The sequence below is a fragment of the Dicentrarchus labrax genome, unplaced genomic scaffold, assembly GCF_905237075.1.
Source record: "Dicentrarchus labrax unplaced genomic scaffold, dlabrax2021, whole genome shotgun sequence".
In the NCBI taxonomy this organism is placed as follows: domain Eukaryota; kingdom Metazoa; phylum Chordata; class Actinopteri; family Moronidae; genus Dicentrarchus; species Dicentrarchus labrax.
This window is the reverse complement of record NW_026136707.1, coordinates 14,894,396-14,917,401: the sequence shown is the minus strand read 5'-3', so window position 1 is coordinate 14,917,401 and position 23,006 is coordinate 14,894,396. Positions and strand designations below refer to the sequence as shown.

At 41.3% G+C, this 23,006-nt stretch overlaps 1 protein-coding gene across 3 annotated transcripts; it reads right to left on the bottom strand.

The window, feature by feature from the left end:
- Window positions 1-712: 712 nt before the first annotated feature.
- znf1035 (zinc finger protein 1035) lies at window positions 713-22,720 on the bottom strand. Of its 3 annotated transcripts, XM_051405492.1 has the most exons (5): window positions 22,010-22,720; window positions 12,309-12,361; window positions 10,330-10,393; window positions 9,701-10,240; window positions 713-9,558 (listed from the first exon to the last, which is right to left on the bottom strand). In XM_051405492.1, the coding sequence occupies exon 5, from the start codon at window positions 9,504-9,506 to the stop codon at window positions 1,845-1,847; it is 7,662 nt and encodes a 2,553-aa protein (XP_051261452.1). In that variant the 5' UTR covers window positions 9,507-9,558; window positions 9,701-10,240; window positions 10,330-10,393; window positions 12,309-12,361; window positions 22,010-22,720; the 3' UTR covers window positions 713-1,844. The 3 variants fall into 3 exon arrangements, with proteins under 3 accessions (XP_051261452.1, XP_051261449.1, XP_051261450.1); XM_051405489.1 differs by having other exon boundaries at window positions 713-10,240; XM_051405490.1 differs by lacking the exon at window positions 12,309-12,361 and having other exon boundaries at window positions 713-10,240.
- Between the last annotated feature and the right edge of the window lie 286 nt (window positions 22,721-23,006).

The following is a 23,006-nucleotide window of genomic DNA, read 5'->3' as shown; positions in this document are numbered from 1 at the left end:
TTTTGATTGATTTTTTGCTCTAGTAAATCACACTGCTGTATAATGTATAACACTACACAAATAATTTACTGTGGCAGTAGTAGTAAAACTTAAAAGGAATTTTCATTCATCATACTATGTAACGGTTTCTCTTACTTCCACTTCTTCGGGTTTGTGATTTAAAAAAGGTCCAATATGTAACATTTTGGAGGCAGTATTCATAACTATGCTCTCATTAGTGTATTATCACCTGAAAATAAGAATCGTTATGTTCTGGTTACCTTATAATGAGCCTTTTCCTATCTTGCAGGTTGCCTTCCAGGCCGCCATGCTGAACCACCATGTTTCTACCGTAGTCCAGAACAAACAAACCAAACACTGGCACTAGAATAGGGCCGTTAACGTTTTTTGCAGATTTCACTATAGTTTCTTCTTTTTGCCGTTCCAGGGTGCTGTAGAAACAATGCGGCTCAACATGGTGGCCTTCATGGAAGGTGACTCATGGCAACTGTAGATTAAAAACAGCTCATTCTAAAGTAACAAAAACACAATTCCTATATTAAAGTGATTACACACGAATGAAAACATACATATGAATATTATATTCCATTTCTGCCAGTAGATCCTCCTAAATGTTACACACTGGACCTTTAAATTAACTACAACATTTACTAAGATTTTTAGCTTCCTTTCGGTTAGCCTCCCCCTAAATACAAATAAATACAAACACATGTAGATTTTCTAGTTGACTTTACTCCTTAATTGAATGCATCAACTCAAATTTCTTAAGAAAGTAACATCCTTGGGTTGAGAAAAGAATATTTAATAAGAACATCATTTTGAGTCTGTACAAGATGCTTATCAATATCAAAAATGCAACCCATGACAAACACAGGGAAATGTTAAACTGAAAATTACAAAATGATCTATAGTACATGAACAGTCATAAAAAATTCCAATCGATTAAAATGACCATTTCGATCATATCTTACATATTATAACAAAACTGACTATAAACTGTTTCAAAATAAGTGTCAAACATGACCATGATTGATCAAAAATGCCATTATCTAAGACATTTCATGAATCTTATGCCATCATGTTTTGTCTATATTCATCAACCAGAATATTAAACAGCTTTACACAATTTTGTCATAGATTTACAAACACTGTCAAGTAACTATGTGGCTAATTTATGGTATACAAATTCCAATTTCAGAACCAGAAAAATATACCATGTAAAAAGAAATAGGAGGATGCCCTATCATACTGACATGAGCCAAGAGCTTTGCAAGCATCCATCAACAACTAAAAATACAAATAGTGGAGGTACGCTAATGGGGCTTTTCTCTTATCCTCATTCAAGAGCGCAGTCTTCCAAAACGAGAGCATGACTCATGGACCACCAAAGTTTTTTTAAATTTAATTGTGCTATTAATTCCATAAAATTGAATTATAGTGAATCATATTTTCAGACTAAAGAGTGACCGCACCCGCAATGAGGCAGGGATCGATTCATTGGTCAACACTACACCTGGAATTCTGCTTCACAATTGCACAGAAGCTGCCTAAGTGTGAGGAGAAAGGTTGAAGCTAGAGTGCAGGATATCTGTGCAAGCTACAATACATCTGAGTGCAAGTATACTGTTAGAGCAGAGGCAGAGCAAATCAAAGCGCAAGGAGTCTTTTTAAGTGTGAGGGCAGGGTTTTGAGGGAAAGCATTACAAAATCTGAATGTGAAATCATGAAGTCATGCTCTCAAATTGAAAGACTTTGCTGTTGAATAAAGACAAGTCCCATACAAAGTCAGATGTAAGGCATGAAAGGGATTTCAAGAAAAGAAGGTAGATGGTAGGTAACAACCATTAATGAGAGGACCCAACGTGAGTCTGTTGATGTTCCTCCAGTAGGTGAGGAAAAGCAAAGGCTTTGTCGCATTCGTTGCATTCATATACAACTTGGCCAACATGACTCTCTTGGTGCTGCTTAAGGAGAGACCACTGGCTGAATGACTTGTAGCACATGTCACAGCGGTAATCTCCAACTTCTTTCTCAGCATGCAATCTCATATGCAAAGACAGATCTTGTGCCGTATTGAATTCGGTGTGACACTGGGTACATCTGAGCTTGTTTTCTGTCAATTGGGCAGTGGTTTGAGCAGCATATCTTTGACGATGCCTTCGCTCATGCTCTCTAAGGTACCGCTTCACGGCAAATGTTTTTCCACAAATCCCACATTTGAATGGCTTGTCATTTGGATGATGTTTATTTTGATGTTCCAAGAGAACACTTTTAGAAGAGAACTGCATTGAGCAAACAGGGCAATTGTACAAGTCCTCTCCAGTAACATCGACCTCCTCCTCCTCTCCTACTGCTTGATGATAAGTTGGAGGGGCTGATGGACTTGAGTACTCGTTCTCAGATACTGTGCGCTGTTGGTGGGAACAGTGGTGCTGACAGAATGCATCCTTTCCCAAAAAGCTCTGGCCACACTTTGTGCATTCAAATTCAGTAGCTGATGTCAGGTGAAGACACTCGTGTTCTTTAAGCTTACTTCCAGAAGAAAATGTCATTTTACAAGTTTTGCATCCAAATGATCTGTCAGGATGCGTGGGGAAATGACCAATCAATTCGGTGGCACTGGCAAAACACTCATGGCAAACTGGACATATGAAACCATGTGAAGGACCTCCGTCTTTACCTTCAGTCTTACGTTTAATTCCTGTATCAACATGGCTCTTGAGATGGCTGAGGAAGTGCTGAGCTGAGGAAAAGCTATTGTTGCAGTGATTACATGGATATTCATTATTAGACCATGATAGTTGATGGGTGCTCCTGTGCTTTTTCAGGTGAGATGCATGCAGAAAATGTTTATCGCAGTCTGAACAGGAGTATGGTCGCTCTTTGGCTGCCATGCAACCATGCTCTGAGAGCTCCTCTGGGTCTCTGAAACGCTCACTGCAAACACCACAGCGATATTTAAGTTCTTTGTTAAATACTGATGAGCTTTCAGAAAGTGAAGCAGACTTTTCTTGTTCTTTCCATGAAACTGAAGGTGGGTGACCTGATTTAGAGTGTCTTTTCCGATGTTCAGCTCTACTACTCTTGGAGGGAAACACTAGATTGCATATGTCACATGGGAAGTTCTCTTCGCGGTGGGTGGACATGTGTTCTGCCAACTGTGCGGGCCCTGTGAAACTGAAGTCACACTTGGAACAACGGTAAGGACGGCTCTTTCCATGAGTATGCTTATGTTTACGCAGTGCAAAGAGAGAGACAAAACCCCTGCCGCATGCCTGACACTGAAATTCAGACTTGTGCATTCGTTGATGCTGCTGCAACTGGGATGCCTGGAAAAAACATCTACCACATTCTGCACATTCATGCGGTTTTTCACCCAGGTGACACCGCTGATGATCCTCAAGACTTTCTGATGTTGGAAACGTCTTGCCACACACATGGCACGGGAAGTATGGTGCAGAGTCTGAGTCGCTGTCCTCGGTGCCATTATTTTCATCTGCATCGCTTTCACCAGTCGTACTTACCAGACCAGTGGACTGTTGTTCAGTGCTGCTCTTTTCCTGTACAGTACTTTCACGATCCTTCAGCTCTTTTTGATGCCACTTCCTATAGTGTCTTGCCAGCGATTTTTTAGCTGCATAGGTCTTGTTACAGAAACGGCAATTATATACATCATCTGGATGATCTTCACTGTAATGATTACATAAAGATGGTCTTGTCCAAAACCTCTGATTACACAGTTTGCAAGCATAAGGTCTATTGGAGTCATGACATGTTCTGTGGATTTCCAAATCAGATAAGGTGTCAACCGTCTTGTCGCAGTCAGGGCAAGAGTGTTTCTTATTGACTCCATGAATCTTCATGTGTTTTTCAAGATTTCCTGGACTAGTACATACCCGCCCACACTTACTACATGTATTGCGCTTTTTCTCTTGTTCCTGTCGTCCATGGTCTTCAAGATGACTAATGAGCATTAAGCCATCTGTGAAGCTCTGGTCACATTCTGAACACTGGTACTGCACAGCTTTCTTCTCTTTGCTTGAGTTGCCTTGCACCTCATTTGCTTCTAAATTTTGTGGAGATTCATCCATAAAGTCCTCTTTACATGAGAAGTTGGTCTGCAAAACCCCAGTGCCAGTTGTTTTGGAGCCTTCTTTGAACACCAGAACAGAGTCATTCAGTGCAAAATCAAGCTCTGCTTTCAAAGGGACTTCCAACTCTTGGGTTGTTTTCCTCCGTGAAATATGTCCATATCTGCATTTCCTGTTGTGATTGCGGAGAAGACTTTTATTCCAGAAGCCTCTTTTGCATGTTTTACAGTAAAAAGGATGCTCCATTGTGTGTACACGCAGATGACCAGTTAGTCCAGCTTTATTTGAGAAGGACATATTGCACTCTGGGCAAGAAAATGGTTTGGGGACCTCCCCATCAAGAGCTGTATCTAGTTTACAGATTAAACTAGCACCATCACTAAGCCGTTCGTCACAACTCTCATCCAAAGGCTCTTCTTTGATGCTTGGTATATTTGACAGATGGTGTTGCAGGGGAGCAGTTGTCACTGGTGGGGCCATTGTTTCCATCTTGTGTGCATCTAAAAAATGCTCTTGGAGCTGTGAAAATAGCAAAAACCGGGAACTACAGTATGCACAAGAAAACCCTTTTGGTGGGCTCTGAGAAATTGACTGTTGGCTTTGGCAAACTGCTGACTTCGATAAGCTTGGTGCTGAAGTGCAACATTTTTTGTGATTTTCAAGCTTGACTTGTGGGAAAAATCCTCCACATCTGTCACAGAGCACTTTCTCAGTGCATTTCTGGAAATGACGCTGTAGATAATCCTTCCTAATAAATCCCTGACCACAAAAATCACAGGAATATGGCCTCTCTCCTGTGTGCAGGCGGGTGTGCACGCCTAATTGCCAACTGTTTCCAAAAGCACGGGGGCAATAACTACATACGTATTTGTACTTTTTGTTGAGATGAGGCTGGATCCTCTGAATAACTCTGTTTCTCACCCCATCAAGGGCTGTGGTCACATTTTCTGTTGGTGGATTAGTTCCCAGTGGTAGAGAAGCATTTGTTTCTTTGGATACCTTTCTGCACTTTCTCATCTTCCTATGCTTTTTCATAGATTTTTCATGAGCAAATGATGCGCCACAGCGTGTGCACTTGAATAATTTTGCAACATGGAACATAGTGTTATGTCGAGAAAATTTAGATTGAGTTGAGAAGCTCCTTGCACAGATTTCACACTCAAATGTCTCCTGTTTTTCAGCAGGCTCTATGCCAAACCTATTTTGCCAACCCTTGCCAACATCATCTAAACTGATTTTGGGAATACAGACTTCCAATCGTGATCTTTTCCCTTTACAACGATTCTGGTGTACTTTTAGATGATCATACCTTGAAAAGCAGCTGTCACAAGCTTTGCAGCGATAAGGCTTCACTTCATTATGTGTCAAGATGTGACGTCTCAGGTTTCGTGATTTCATGAAAGTCTTGGTGCAGAATTTGCACTTGTATTCAGGTTCACGTTCTGCTTGGGGCTTTTGTATATTTGACAATTTTTTTGCCGCACCACTTTTGAGTTTTGTCTGGCCCTCTTTGTAATCGCCATCACAGAAAACTTCGTGCTGCAAACACATTGTCTGGGTTCGATATCTGTGGCCACAGTGAACACATGCATAGGGTTGCACACCAGTATGTGAAACAAGATGTCTCAAGAGTAATGATTTGTACCTGAACCTCTGTGTACAGTGAGTACATTTAAACTGAAGCATCTTGGACTGTAAAGCCTTTTTATGGCTTGTCTGAGAAGCGCTTTTACTGAAATTGCCATTAGGAGATGATAAGCCAGTGTTGAGCTCTGTCCCCACACAGTTCTTTTGATGTTGGTTTAATTTTCTAAATCCAAAGTACTGCCCACATCTGGAACATAGAAGCAGAGTGTTTGTCTTGTGACCACGGTGATGACTTTTCAGGCGGTTTTTCTTCGAAAACACTCGTGGACAATAGGAACAATGATGTGAACCCTTTGTCTTCATGTTGGACTCCATTGCGACAAGGCGTCTGGTTTGAGCAGGTAAACACTTCTCGCTGTGAAGTTTAAGGTACAAGTCACGGTAAAACTCTTTTCCACAGTCATTACAGGAAAAGGGTTTGGCTCCAGTATGTTTGATCATGTGGCGCAGCAAATAGCGGCGAGTAGTGAAATTGTGTTTGCAAAATGGACACTGGTTTGACGAAGACCCAGATATGTGTGTAAGACAATGTTTTCTTAGTACTTGGGCATCATCAAACACCTCTTTGCATAAGGAACACTGTAGCTGCTTTGGTCCACTCTTCTCTTTTACAGTTTCCAAGGACTGCTGTGGTTTTAATTGTGGTTTCTCTTCAAGCTGAGATGCCTTGTTTTCTCTATTTTTGTGGCTGTCTAGATGCCTGAGGAGATGTGCAGGATACTGGAACTGCAGATGGCAGTCTGGGCATTGAAGCTTTCCCTTTTTAAGATGCGAGCTTGTGTGCTGGATCAGCTCCCCAATAGTTGGAAGAATTTTTCTGCAGACAGTGCACTGTATCCTCTTCTGGTGAACAATTTTATGTCCAATCAGATAGGCACGTTTCTTGAATCGTTTTCCACATTCCAGACAGCGGTATGGTCTTTCGCCTCTGTGATTGCGCTCATGTTTCTTCAGTGACTGTGACGTGCCAAAACATTTTCCACAAAAATGACAGCTTAGAGAAAGATTTGCTTCAATTGATTTTAAGCTACCCTTACTCTCTTCTGTCTTTATATTACCTAAAGTTGCTGGTTTACACAGTGTAGAGAAAACGGAATTCCTGTACCTGAACATTTTGCCAGTGAGTTTAAACAACTCATGTTTCTTCATATGTCTGTACTTTCCAGAAGCATGACAAAAAACTGCTGGACAAAGATTGCACTTGTAACGTGGTACATTCTTGTGGGCTTTTACAGCTGGGGGTGCTTGTTTTTTCTGTTCATTTTCCTTTGACTGTGTTCTCTGTTCATTTTCCTTTGACAGTGTTTTCTGTTCAATTTCCTTTGTTTTGTCCTGTTCAACATTTTGCCTTGTGTTTGCTCTCTCTTTTGCCAGCCGATTAAGAAAGTCTCGGAGGCAAACTGTTTTAATATGTCTGTATCGGTTGGATGGCATAGTGAAGGTAGCGTGACACAAGGGACACCGGTATTTACCACCAATTTTTCCCTTGCCTCCATATACTTTATCTCTGACACAGTCACGCAAATGTCGAGCCCTGTTGTATGAGTACTTGAAAAGCCGTGGACAAAGAGGACATTTATATTTTCCTTTTATCTCATTCTTTGCTTTTTCGCTGTTCTCATCATTAGGTTTTGTGATACACTGACTGGGCAAAACCACCAAACTCTTTCCCTTGTGCACGTTGTAGAAGTGCTTTTTGGCCTTCTCTGCAGTTGAGAACGTTTTACCACATACACGACACAGGTTAGTTTTGGAGATGTCAACAAGCTTTACGTAACATTCAGGTAGATTTACACATGGTTTGTTCTGTACCAAGTCCTTAACTGGTAGTGTTGTAGTTTTGTTGATAACAGCATCAGTATTTGTAACTGGAGGTTTTGACTGCTTGCATCTACCAGGTATACGCTTGTGTCTTTGCAGGCTACCAGCCTGTGCAAAATATAATCCACATCCCTTACACTGAAAAGGTGTTTTGCCAGTGTGAGTCCGCATATGCTTGATATACTGAAGTATTTTTGAAAATGTCAGCCCACACCTAATGCACTTGTGGCGGCCATGGTGTTTTTTCTTTTGTTGGCTGGGATCAGAAGGAAGTTCGGGGCATTCTTTAGTTCCATAACACAAATGTTTTTCTTCTGGTTCATTTCTCATCAGGTAGATATTACAAGCGTTACAATGCTGGAAATTGTGTACTGAATGGCAACAATGGTGGTGTTCAATTAGATGATCCACATTGTTCTCTGTGTGTTGGCAACCTGCACAATGATATGAGTTACTTGTTACGTTCACTGACTCTAAGGTTTTCAATATAACAACAGGCTGCAGGCTTTTTCTCATTTGTAGAGAGGATTTTAGTTGCTGGTTGCTAGGTGCTTGTCCTTCTGAATGGTTCAAGGTGTTACCATCAGGTGTGGTCAAAGAAGTGACTTTATGTTGACGTGCGTCAAGTTTTGTTTCATCAGTGTCACATGACGAGTCTTCTCTTGATAGAGGTTCACCATACACCATGCTAAGCACTGACGGTTCCTCTGTGGATATATCCAGCTCTTCAAATGACTCTCTTGCATTTTCAGCAACATCTCCAATCAAGCTTTCTGATTCTAGGCCCATGGGACTTTGATGTAGTGACTGTTGCTGATCTGGAGAAGAGGTTGTATTTGTATTCTCTGATGGACAGGGATTTATGTCAGTGCTCAAGGTGTTTGTCTTTAAGCACTGTTCTGAACTATTAGAAACACTTTGTTGTTTATTGTCACTGGTCACAGCAGGTCCACTACAATCTGGATCTGTTGGAGGGGTCGTGGTTTCTTCTTTTCTCATTTCCTCTTCTAAACTGGAATGTATGTCTGTGCTTGAGCTTTTTGGGTGCAAGCATGCTTCTACATGACCAGCAATACCTTGCTTGTTCTTGTCACTATTATCAATAGATGAACTGTCACTGGTGACACCAGGACCATTACAATCTGTACCTGAGAAAGAAGTGGTATTTGTCTTCTCTGCTGCACATTCTTTTTCGATACAGAGGTTTACATCCGTGTTGGAGCCATTTGGATCTAAGCAGGATTCTGGGTTTCTTGCAACACCTCGCTCATTCTTGTTACTGGCATTACTTTTCAAGGTACTTGTGAATCCCCTCAGTTCCTGAGAAGTATCTTTACAATCGGACACCTTTTCATCTGAAGATTGAGAGACATTTGACAGAATATCTTTGTCCCGACAGTCAGTTTCCATATTTTCATCTTGACCATCAATGGAGTTGTGATTTGTGGATTTCTGCTCATCCAAAACCTCATTTTCTGATGAACCTGATTCCTTTATTTGCTCTTTTAAGCCTTTACTTTTGTCCTGCTCATCCTCTCTCATATTTCTATCTTGACCATCTGCGGGGTTGGAATAATCAAATCCCTTATTTTCTTGGTTGAATGATTCCTCCATTTCCTTTCTTAGGAGTTTTTCATCCAAGTGATCTTGCTCATTGTCAATTGTATTCATATTAGGTGCAGTTGCAGTGATCTGCTTATCCTCCTTGCCATCCTGGTACTTCTCTATTCCATTACCAGTAAGGTTTTCATGGGTCCCTATCGAAATGTTTGAATGATTTTCTTGAGTGAGGTCTTTTTCCACATCCTCCTTTTCTTTCTGATCTTGACAATTATGATCATTTATATCCTTTACAGTCTCACTCCCTGTAGTCATCATCATGTTAGATGTAGTAGAGGTCTGATTGTGTCCAGCACAAGATTTGACAGTGTTTACTGGACTTTCCATCTTGCCTTGTGTATGTTCAACAGTGTTTTCTCCTGTCTTCACATCTGATGGACTTGAAAAAATTACATTAGTGTCTGACATATTAGGGCATAGACTCTCAGTAGGAAATGTCACATTATCAGTATGAGTGAAAAGCCATTCCGATGAGTTAGGTTTTACAGAAATATCAGTTTTAGGTTTTGGAACCGAATTACCTGCCATAAATTTACAAGAGGATCTTGTTTCAGCCACGTCTGCATCTGAGCAGCTACTGACATCTGAATAGTCCTCAAGAAATGATGTAGCTAGCAATCCACAGTCTTGCTTAAGTCCTTGTAAATCTGCTGCAAAAGATGTAGAAGAAAAAGATGTTGGTGTTGATAATCCATCTGTGGCAAAATCTGGCAAGTAATCCTTTTCCATTTGTTCTCCATCAGCTTGCCATGTCATTTCCTTGTAGTATTGTTGATAAACACAGTCTGATCTGGAATTTCCAGTACTGGGATTGGAATAAAAGTTTGTGTTGAAGTTTGAGTCTGAGTTTGTTGCAGGTGTTTCTTGTGAAGCCACTGTGCCAGAGAAGTCATGGTTTCCAATGAGGTTCTCTATGTGCTGGGGAAGACTTCCCTCTGATTCTGATGTCTTTCTCAAAGTGCTTGAATCCGATGATAGAGGTGAAATGTTATGGAAGTATGAATCCCACTCATGAGCCATTCTCTGCAGGGACTGGAAGCTAGGGCTTATTTTACCCAATCCTGAAAACACAAATAGCATAGAATTATAAAAGACAAATTACATTATAAAACAAAAATGTACACAATAATTAAAAAAGGGAAAATCTGACCTTTTCTTGGACATAGAGGGAACAGGATTATCCAGGATGATGTGGGTTACATCTGGATGGAAACCTAAAAAAAAAAAAACAGCATTAATATTATTGTAAACATTAAACAACCTACTAAAAAAATGACTAAGAATAGAGGCAGGAACAATGGCACATGGGTTAGGTGCACTGTCAGCCAAGTAGTGGGCTATGGTTGAAAGCTCGGTGCACTGGCATCAAGCTACTGGAACAAATTTCTCATGTGTCAAATGTAAGGGAAGGAGCCAGAGCTTTTGTAAAAGGTGGAGCAATATTTATTTTTGCTCACCTCGACTCCACAGGTGCTATTACCCATTACACCAAATATCTTCTAGTTCCAGTCCCTCAAAAGATTAGCTGCTTTTTTCTGTTTTAAATAATAGAAAATTCATAATATTTGGGTTTTGGCTGTCATAATTAATGTTTTATAATTACCAGAGCAAATGTTAAATTGCCCAGGTTAAGATGGACAGGTTACATGGACAGACAATTTACTTTTGCTTCTCTCCTTTGTCAACTTTCCCCTTTGATCATGTTGTAATACCTTCTCACCAAGTTACTCAATATTTCAACATGATTTACTTTTGACCTTATTTTCCATAGTTTGTAACTTACTGTTGTGCATTAATACTCATTAATAATCAAACAATTAGTTACAATCATATAATCATGTTACCTTTCATTGTTACATATTTCATTTTGTAATATAGAATCAACTTCAATCATTATACAGCTCTTGGTTATTATAATCTCTGTGCATTGCGTCATTCAGACGGAGAGGCCCTAATGTTCCGTTATCTTTCTTCATCACTCGATGAAAAGTCCCCTGTTTTCCACTGTAGGGCTGGACGATGGAAAGCCCTTTGCTTTCTAAAGTGGTTTTAGCGGATCAGGGATCTCAACTTTCTTGACATAGGGTTGGAATTCTCTGAATGCATGTCACCGTTAGGCAGGCTCTGACTGACCCTTGCACCAAAGAGGTGCCTAGAGTTGATGGCCTCCTTGGTGTCTATCGATGGGGTTCAGGAGAGATAGTTGTAAGACTTGAATGCTTATATGGGCAACAACAGAGAAACCTGAGTGTGGGTAATTGGAAGGAAAGGCCTGCCTGATCTGGACTAGAGTGGTGCTTTGTTAATGGATTTCTGTGCTAGTCATGCACTGCCCAAAACACCATGTTTGAGCACAGTATTTCAAAAGGGTACTTGGTACAACAACACTTAGACAAAAGATCATCATAAACTTTGGTGTCATTTCATCAAATCTGGGGCAATACACTGAGGAAACTCTGGTGAAGAGTGGAGCAGAGACAACTGATCACCACTGGGTGGTGAGTTGGATAAGGTGGCAGCGAAGACTACCAAACAAACCTGGAAAAACCAAAATGACTTGTGAGGGTTAATTAGGAAGATTGAGAACATTTTCAATATTCCAGGGAGACAGGGGATGCTTAATCCAAGTAGGCCATGTTCTAAGCCTAAAATGTGGATACGACATCTTAAAGTTGCGACCAGAAAGACATCAGTGTCACATCTGTATTTCGCATTTGGTGGACACCAGCAGTGAAGGAGCCTGATGGCCTTTCAGGATTAGCTGGCCTGTGAACCTCCCGAATCAGCAAACATATCAGGAGAACGGAAGAACTGCAGCTTCTGAGGCTGCAGTTCAGCAAACGCTTGGGTAGGGTTGGGGAGGGATTAGCCCAGACTGTTTTCAGCATGGGAGGAGAACTGCGGGCGTTAACTGGGTATATAGTAGGTAGCTTTTGATCCCAGATCTATATTGTTGTTGAATGAGGCAGTGTAAAAGACTCTATTCAAAATGAATGTGAGAAGGGTCTGAATTGGCACTGTGAAGGTGTGCCCATTTTCTTCTCTCTCTGGTGATCGACTGAAATAATAGGTATGGGACAAGCTCAAAGAAAAAAACATCACACATCTAACTTGAAAAAACATTTGTACCTGGTAAAATGTCTGCTGGCATCTAAATCTTGAAAGACATCAAACCTGGCTGCCTGTAAAAAGGAAAGAAATGCTATCATTATTACCTGTATTGCAGTTTGATTTTGCAAGATAAAAATTGGAATCAGTGGCTATTGCCCCAGACAAGACAGAAATCAAGGCTTGTGCCTGTGAAATGGTAAAGGCCGTTATCTCTGTGCCACGTCTTACCGTGCTAGCTTGTTTTACATATCTTGACAATCTACCAACAACCAACCATCCAGTATGTAGGATTTAGTGGCATTTAGCCATGAGGGATAAACTGTGGTGGGTGTAAAACGTGTGAAAAATGCAAATGGACCCATCTAGAGCCAGTATTTGGTTTGTCTATTCTGGGCTACTGTAGAAACATGGCAGTTCAACTTGGCGGACTCCACGGTGGGTGAACCCTGGTATCTGTAGAAAGAAATGTCTCAGTCTAAGGTAACTAACAAATTACGATCCTATTTTCAGATGACATTGGACCTTTAAGGCTTATGGTGGATGGTAAGATTCCCTTTTTTCACATCTTTGATTAGTGGAGTTAACTATTTATTGCAGTCCCGTGCAACTAGCTGGCAAAAAAGCTATGCATTTTGTTTGTGTATTTACTGTGGCGAAATTATATCAGCATTTGGAAATACTGAGCATACAGAGGAATAGTGGAGTAGTGGATTCAATTGCAGGAGTGATTTAAGAGGTTTTTATGGATGTGTTATTTTGCTTTGAAACTGGGTTGCCGCTGTAATCTGTTCTGTGAATCCCATCTAACTACTGCTTCCAAGATGTAGCAAGCTACTCAAAGCCACCTTTCGAGCTAACGGAGAACGTTTAAGTTTAATAAATAGAACACAAGTTTTGGATTTTGTTTTCTCATTAAGTCCAAAAGACACCAATTGTACAATGTGCAACATCAGTGCTGTTTTGATGCTAAACTAATACCACACTGGTATATATATATATATATATATATATATATATATATATATATATATATATATGATAGAGCTTCTGGGTCTGTAAAGTGACACGGAAGTGTTTTAAAACCTGCATTCTATATAATGGCCAGTAGGGGGCTCTCCTTTGGCTGCAATAAAACACAATAACATGCACTCTAATGGAGAAATGACCCGACTTCATTGATTTATGGTCCAACGTCCAAAACAGCAAACTAAAAGGCTTCCAAGCGGTACTCCACAAACCAATGGGTGACGTCACGATAGGTTCACACCTGGGATCAATGCTATACTGCATTGAGCTATACTGAGTTGTGTTACTTGCGAAGCTTTCATGCATAGCATTGTAACGTGTGCAGCTGTCGTCAGCTCTCCAACTTTCCTCTGAGCTCTGTGTGAGAGCAGGTAGCTGCTGCTCAGAGGAGACAGAAAGCTGAGCAGACCACCAGCAAGCGAAAAGCCAATAAGAAAATTTGATTACTGTAATTTCCGGACTTTTGAGCGCACCTGAATATAAGCCGCACCAACTAAATCTAAAAAGAAAAAAAAATTACAGTAACTATTCTGAGAGGAACTGGACTTTCGCTCAGAAAAGTAACCCAGGACTCCAATACTGTGCGGGAACCCAGAAATACACAAAGAAAATCTCACTAAAGGCCCATTGTCTCAGGCATACAATCCATCACTGAACCCCTATCGAAATTTGTGCGGGGGGGGTTTCATGACAGATTTGGAAATTTCCGCACCTTATTTTCTGAAAGACACAAAAGATGTACTCAGTTGCCCTAATAACTACACTGGAGACAACCCTACAATACTTGTATCCATGGATGAGGAAAGCCTGTACACTTGTATTCCAAATAATACAGGCTTAACATCAATCTCTAAATATCTCTCTCACAGAGACCCCCAGAGCCTACCCCCCAAAGAACTGTAACTTGAAATGCTCACCCTGATATTAACAAAAAATTATTTCAGATTTAAGGACCGCTATTTCCTACAGACTCAGTGGACTGCTATGGGCACGGCAGCAGCTCCAGCATATGCATCCTTAGCTATGGCATGCTGGGAAGAAGAGAGAATCTACAACACTAATGCAAATCCATTCAGAACAAATAATAAAACTCAAAAGAGGTATAAAGATGACAGTTTGATATTTTAGGAATGTCACAAGGGAAGAGCTCAACATGTTTCAGACATATGTGAATTCAAGTAGCTCTTTCCTAAAGTTCACAATGGAATATAACCTTAATGCCATTAACTTTCTGGACCTCACCATCTTCATCGGGATGGAAGTACCCACACAGCAATTTACAGGAAACCTAGGGAACGAAGCACCCTCCTCCACCACAACAGTAACCCCCAAACCACTTGAAACAAAACGTACCTAAGGGACAGTTCTTATGACTCAGAAGAAACTGTTCAGAACGGGACGATTCAAATACAAGGCAGATCTGAGCTACTCAAGCCTAAAGTCACATCTGAAAAACCCAAAAGAATAACCTTCACAAATGAATTCAATCACTGTCACCAGAAACTCCTGGACATGATCAAAAAGCACTGGCACATCCTAAATGCAGAACCATCACTGCGTGAGATCACTAAAGGTCTCCCTCGCCTATCATTTGGACAAGCACCAACAATCATTGACAATCTTGTACACCTACCTATGGAACCTAATTATACTTGGCTCAATTTAAATGATGTTCAGATTCAGATATGGAAAATGCAGCCAGTGCAACAACCTCTAACGCCAATTTTTTCTCCCATCCACACACTGGAAAGAAGTTTCCCAATAAACTGTTCATATATTGCAATACAACATCAGTACATCTACATGCTTACATGTCCGTGTGACAAACAAAGAGAGCACTCAAAGGATCTCAGAACATAAAACAACCATTTGCACAGGGAACATGGACTATGTTACATCCAAACACTACCATGAAGCCAACCATGGGTCTCCAGCTACTCTGTACTTCATTGGACTTGAACATGTAACTCCTCTACCCAGAGGGGGCAACCTACCTAAACTACTCTCTCAGAGAGAGATGTACTGGATTTCAACACTCAACACAATGACAGCTGCTGGACTGAATGATGACTTCAGTTTTAAATATTTCCTTTAAACAAGTAAAAAAAAATATGGAAACATGTATATAATAAATATGTGACCATAGGAAGTGAATTATCACATACAAATTTTATCCAATCACCTGCCAATTCCTGTATATAAAAAGACATGGTTTTCATTTTCTGAAACATTAGGGAGGGTGCATCCTCTCTAAGATCTAACTAATAATAGATTAATGTAATCAATGCAAAAGATGTACAGATGATGGAAACAGACAGAGCAGCCTTTATGGACATCATGGCAGAGGTGATAAAACCAATGACAACATTGACGGAGGAAGCTAAGGAAAAAAGGAGGCTGTGACTGAGCAAGAGGTCGCCGGACAACAGTGAATCTAGGACTGACTTTTTAGTCGTCATTGAGAGCTTCACAAAATAAAAGGCTGCAAATGCTGAACTGGCCTTCTTGCTGCTGCACTAGTAAGTAATATTAGTTGGCTTGAGGTGGTCTGGTTTGTGGCACTTGCGTGATGTAAGTTGCGGACTGGCTAGATTTTGATCATAAGTAATGAAATCAGAACAAATGCACATGTACAGCTATCCATATTTATGAAAACTGGGTATTTGTGAATTGCACTCGGAAACAGATTGCAAATAATACCAATTCTTGCATAATGTAGTTTTTAGCCCAATAAACAGATATTAGACAGGAACTTCTCCAATTTGTCCAAGACACTAAAATCACGTGGACTGGCACCATTTTTTTCAGAAACCCTACAAAATAATAATAATGCACAATATCAGGACCAGCAGCTACAGTGAACTGGTTAGATGAAAAGTCGGTGGCCTCACTTTGGAGGAACTCCAAACATATCTTTGTCTCTGTATGGAATACCACTTGTGCAGATCCAGCAGTTTGGGATCTCATCAGTGTTGCTCATAAAGCTACCATCAACACCAGTAATCTTAAGAAATGAATCAGGGAATTCTTGCTAGAGCAGGACAATACTTTATATCCTCAATCCTAATCCAAAGTGTTACTTCAAGAACAGCAACCAGAAGGTAACCAGGAGTTTCTATGATTTGGCTAACCTCTATCCCCGGGTCTTCTTGCAATAATTTTGTTTATTGTGGTTTTTATGGCATACTGTGAGAGAATAACACAGACTTAACTGGATTGATTTTCATAGCTGCAGTGATAGAGACAGCAGGAAAGCAGTAGGAGGAAACACTATGTAAGCTCTGAGGTAGCAGGCATGTACCTGCACACCAAGCCACCTGGGAGTGTTGGCAGACTCCTTCAGCACACAAGCCAATGCTTGTAAATTTGGCAAAAAAAATAAATTGTACTTACACCACCCAAGTTTTATGTCTATGAGACATTCCTACCCCTAGTTTGACATGTTTCTATCAGACCAAACGAACAATGCTGGCTTCACCAGCAGTTTGTCAGTGAATTTGAATGTGATTTTTTTTAAAAAGGGTCCAGTGTCTAGAATAGCAACTCCCTTGCTTCACCATCCCCTTCAAAGCATGAAGGAGAAACTAGTGGCCGTGAAAAGCGTGACCACTCTTATCTAGAGCCAGTGTTTGGTTTGTCCATTTTGGGCGACTGTAAACATGGAAATTCAACATGATCCTAGATCCTAAATGTTACCCGAAATTCCACGGGGCACAGCTTTATAACATCGTGTCTGCATCTGGGTTTTGTTCTGTGATCCGCGTGTCAAATCTCACCAAGAGCGTTTCTGGAGTGGAGTGTCTTTATAGTGTGTTGCTAGCCTGCCATCACATTAAAAAAGGGATACAAGATGGTCCATTTCCCTGCTTAAAATCTTCTCTGACTCACTGACTTCTGTCCTGGTGCCACAATGTTGATCTAGCCTAGCGTGAAATACAAGTCTGTATTTTATTTAAAAAATTGACTGGATTCTCTTTTCCGTTTATGTGTCTGACTTCCTGCTAGTGTGATCTGCTCTGTGCTGCTTGATGCAAGTGGCTCGTGGCTACCGTCAAAAATAGACCAGCTGCGTATTCCCCGTGGAGCAGAGTGGAGAGCTGCTTCTGGGAATTCTGGTTGAGTTTAGAGCATTGCCTAGAACAGAGTGATCAACTCTGGCGACCACGGTGTGCATGGTGGAATTTGGGGGTTAGTAGTTAATTTGAATATACGTTTTAAATGATGCAAAGAATAGGTGAAAATTCTGATTTAAAGTAAATTTAGTTTAGTTTTAAAGTAAAGTTTATTTTTAAGAAAATAAAATAAAAATCGTAAAAATTGAGGCCACACTCCCAGCCCTAAGTAGTAGCAAAAATTTACTTAAAATTGTCCTTCATAAAATTGCTTCTAGCTGCAGTGCCTCATTAACACTGACAAGCCTTAACATGAAACCAAACCAACACAGGTGAGGATTCTCTGAAAACATCAATGACACAGCCAAAGAGAAAGGATGGGGCTACAGACAAAACAACTAATCCTACAGGCGAATCAGAGATGCATACCGGGTAAGTGGAATAGCTCAATGGCAAACCAAAATGGAACAGAGCTATCCACATCCACATTTTTTTTGGGGGGGGCTTTTATTGCCTTATAATCAATAGTGACAGCTGCAGACTGGAAAAGGAAAGGGGGGGAGAGAGAGAGAGAGAGAGGGAGTGACAGCAAAGGGCCATAGGTCGGAGTCAAACCCATGGCCACTGCAGCAAGGACTCAGCCTTGGTACATTGGGCACCAGCTCTACCAGGTGAGCTATCCCGGTGCCCCCCCTCCTCCTACTTTTTTGACACCTGTATTTTGAGAAACCACATCCATCTCCACACCAGTGCACCTGTTAACTAGTAATCCAACAATCAACAGAAATCTAGATCATCCTTGCTAGCTCCATAACATAACCAAGCACAAGTACACAAAATGTCTGATGACAAACAGCTGCCCACAGCTTACATTTTACCATTACGCAGAAGCTTGAAGGGTGTTGTGAATTATGTCATTTTACTGGTTTACATAGGGTGTGTGCAGGGAGGTGACATTTTAGTAGCAGTTTCTCTCCAGTGGAGGACTGTCCCCCTCCTCAATTGCATACAAAGCTTTCACTACTATGGATTCATGCTTGGATTCAGTAGGCTTGATGTGGAACGTGTGTTGGAACAAACAAATGCAAAATGGAACCATTGTTTTTTTCCCCAGCCAAGCATATGGTGCCAGTGCAACATGAAACTTACAAATGTGGCATGTGTTGAGTTGCATATCTGGTTGTTCATATGGTTGTTATCAGGGCTCATTGCAACAAAGCCCTGAGACAAATCATCAAGAGGGTGCCTTCCAAAGTTAGTCTTTTCAGAGAAAAAAGGTTTCCATAAACAGTTTCCTTGCTGAGTTGCAGTGATACAAACACAAGGAGGAAACTTTGTACTAATTTTATTTTTTTAAATGTGGCATGTGACACAAGTCATGTCTATGTAGGCCCACATACTTACAACATTTTCACGTGTCATTGTATGGTTGAGCCATCAGGATACGCACATCCCTACCTCCAAGCAACAAACGCTTACACTGAACTTTTGTTATGATCTCTGCATATCTCAGCTTCTGTACTTTTACTACTACCACCATCTGCATCCAGCGTGTGCTATGGGCAATGAAAGAAGGGACATGCGCGATTAGTCGACTTGTCGGTTAGATGTTGCTGATCTTGCTAGCTGTCACCAGAAATACTACGGTTAAACTAATTATTATATTTTATTAATGTACAACACTGGTTAATGGCGTCTTTCTGCAGCCACCAGCCACTGTCCCAGGATACATCCCCAGCAGCCCCCTGTCCCTGCCCTAATGCCACGGCTGGTCATCTTTGTCCCACTTCATAAGTTGCAGTCATAACATTTCGTTACTGCAGTCTGCTTCTAGATTTTACCAGTTGATTTGACTCTCTACCGATCTAACCTAACCTCACAAAAAATTGGTTTGAGATGGCACCATTGATGGTGTTGAAAAGAAAATACCTAGAGTGTGCCAAGTTCCAATGGCGCTGACAAAACTAGCAATCACATTATAAAAACAGCTGTCAGCCTCACTGTATATGCTGACTGACAGGCGATGCTTAGTTAGCTTGGCCATGTTGTGTTGTTGGTGTGTAACATACGGTTTACATGGTGTACCACACAACCACCACAACACCACACAACATAGAGCGACAAGGACAGAAACGCATTAATAGTTCTAATAGTTGTCTTAATCCTTAGTACACACTTTTCATTAGTCGGATAGTCGCAGAAGAACTTTGTTTGGGAGCCGCGCCTCGCACTGGGACAAAAGTATCCGAGGGATTGTTGCAACACAGAGCGTTTTTCTTGTAGCACAGGGAATCACTTACTAGTGCGCTGTTGCATATGCCAACTGTACTAGCTGCTGCAACTAGCTAGTTAGCAGTCCTATTAGTACACTATTAAGGGAACTCTAAGGGCAGGGGTAGTTCCTAGTGTAGGAACAGGGAGAAACCCAGCGGGGAATGCTGTCGGAACTGGCCTCACAACTCGAGTGGAGCAGGCCATCAGAGGCCAGCTGACTTACAGCAGCTCCAGACAGGACTATTATAACTCTGTGTTGAAATAAACTAACTAAAGGCTCAGTCTCCTTGCTGGTTTTTATGACACATTCAGAATTTTCATTTCCATTATCATTAGCAGGCGACTGTTAATATATATATATATATAATTAAATTAACATAAATGTGCAACGACTAGTCGACTATTGGCTTTCTTTAAGGACTACTCGAATAGGAAAATATTTAGGGACAGCCGTAAAAATTTGCCAATCCATACAAATAAATGTATTTCTCACACTACCTCCACTGTTAGAATGTTACTGGGTAAGTGAGACCAGCTTTGGGACGGGCCGCAGAATATGTATAAGCGGGAGGGCTGAATCAAATGACCAGCAAAAGAAACAACATTGCTGATATAATCACACAGGGGTGGGAAACAGCTACAGTGACATGTACACTACCTTTCTCTTCCGTCTATCAAACTGTAGTGAATAACAAAGCCTTTTCACTGACCGTGTACCCATGTGACAGTTGTGCAGGTGTCTTGTCTCTGCAAGGAGCAAAATAGCTAAAAAACAACCTCCCTAAGTGGACACAATTCAAAATAAACCAAGGACAACACAGCCAATCTAACCTAACCCGACATTTGCCAAAGCCAGGCAAATCAGACCACACATACATTACCTACTAAAAAGAATTTGCCCTGATCAACAAAGTTAATCAATTTCTTCTTAAATGGTGAGCATTATAGCGAATACCAAAAGGACAGGTGCAAAATCCAAATTTTTCAAAAGATGGGATTTCATTTATTAGATAAGAGCAGCTGAAGAGAGACAGGGAAGTGGGGAGAGAGAGAGAGAGGGCATGACATGCAGCAAGGTAAGGACTCAGCCTTTGTACATGGGGCGCACACTCTACCAGGTGAGCTACCAATGCACCCCACAGAATCATAGTGTATATCACCACTTTACTTACTTGTTATGGGGTTTTATTTGATAGTTAGAAAAAAACTTATTACAAACATACTACTATGTAGTAAGAGGTTGGCCTAACTTTTACTACTTTTCATTAGTCTATTTTTTTAATCATCTGTACAATCCAATGCAATAATAAAACATGGGACTATAACAGATGTAATCATTTAACTATATGTTATTACTGAGGTTGTAAGTTGCAGTGCAACTAGAATGCATTGTATTAATCCATTTACAAAGCACATTAGATATAAATTATAATATTAAAAGCACATTTCTATATAATGCAGCCAGGTGTACCTATAAAAGTGGCCCGGGAGTATATTTGTCAGTAAATCTCTTGCTTTTCGCTTTATTAAAGAGAGGGGATGACATGCAGCAAAGTGACTGGACTGGATTCAGACTCGGCTCATGTAGTATGCTCTCTACCAGGTGAGCGGAGGGGATGCTTCCCTACCTGCAGGGCTACCTGGAATGCCGACCTCTTTGTCAAAGATGGACATACTGGTTTAGGTAGGAGAAATTATTATTCCAGTGGGCTGATAACAGAGATGCATCATCCAAGATAACGGCACTGAGATTATAGGAGCAAATAGTTGGATTTAATTAACTAGTGGGTGACTACTTTGTTAACTTGTTTAAAGGGCTTACTGTGCACATTATAAACTACTAAAGCAATTAAGCAAGAGCTACCTCAAGCCTACTTAGACATAATTACCAGCAGAGGCATAACAACAACAACATCAGCAAAACTTTCTCATGTAAAGTATCTCTGTCGGTCTCAGTGATAATTTTGGACAGAAGTGAGCACTTTAAACCATCCCATGCTGTACTCTTTATAGGAGCACCTGGAGGCTGTGTATTGTCTTTGACTGTGCTGTTGTAAGATGCTGTACTTGTAGCCAGCCTGGACGGAGGACAGCAGACAAAAGGCAACGAGCTCGACAAAAAACAACACACACACACACACACACACACAGCTCCGGTGAGCGTTAGTAACTCTCGTCTGTTTGATGCTCTGGGTGAAGCTAACAGCTAGCCAGCTAACGTTACCTCAGTGACTAGCACAATGCAAGCTAGCAGTGAAGCAGCAGCTAATAGCTCCTCTGCAGCTGGTCTTTAGTGGGACTCCTTACCAGATCGGTGCTCCGAGTTGATCCTGTGTGCTTCACCCTCAGGTTTCCTTTGTGGCTCATCGGCTACATTGTCCGTGTTGTAATAATCACTTCACACACTCCCGTTATAAGACATCACATGTCGTCTTTTCTTTACCAGTACACGGAGAAAGACACTGTCCTCCTTGTAGATGGCTTCCGTCTTCCCTGGGAGAGAAGGAACTGGAGACCTTTTTTTTCCTTTCTGGATTGTGAGTCGTACAGTCTAAAAGACAACGTGTTTTCCCCGCACGACGGAGGCTACACAGCTCCTTGTGCTCCAGATAGCAGCGCTGGAGCCAGATCCGCCTCCATTTTCTTTATTTGCGCATTTTCAGACAATGTGCCCGAAATTGTACGTACGTTATACAACTGTCGGATAACAGCCAATAACAAGGTGCGAGGAAATCCGAGAGAGCCCGCCCCCTAAATTGTCTATGGCTGTCACTGCTGGAGCCTGGCGGGGCGGTAGCACGACTTCATCCGGGCGACTGGACCGCGGTTGTCTCCTGTGCTGCTGCAGCTGCTCCTGCTGCTGCTCCTGCTGCTGTGGCCGACAGGCAGTACTACTGTTGGTGACAGCAACTGGGCTGATGATTGAAGTCCTCAGTGGGATTTCAGTGCACCCATGTGCAGTTTCAGTACTACTCTGTTGATGTTGCATGAGTGTGAGGGAAGTTACTGGGGAGCTCGATCCGGTCGACTTGTCTGCTGGACTAGACGTGGTTGGTCTTTAAAGGGTTAATAAGTTCCACACTGCCATTTTGTGGGTAAGACTTCCTACAAAATGGCGCCACCTCTTTCTGTGCTGATGTACTACGAGAGTCTTTTGACTGTAGTGGCACATGAGAACCAGTTCCCATGGAAAAAGCACTCATTGTTCTAGAGAGGAAAAACATACTTAACCTATATTTTCACATAATGGGTGAAGAGGATCTTGTGAATATGTTTGATATTCTGTGACCAGAGAATTGCTTCA

Coding starts and splice junctions, on each gene's coding strand:
- znf1035 (XM_051405489.1), bottom strand. CDS start 10,199: ATGGCTCATGAGTGGGATTCATACTTCCATAACATTTCACCTCTATCA.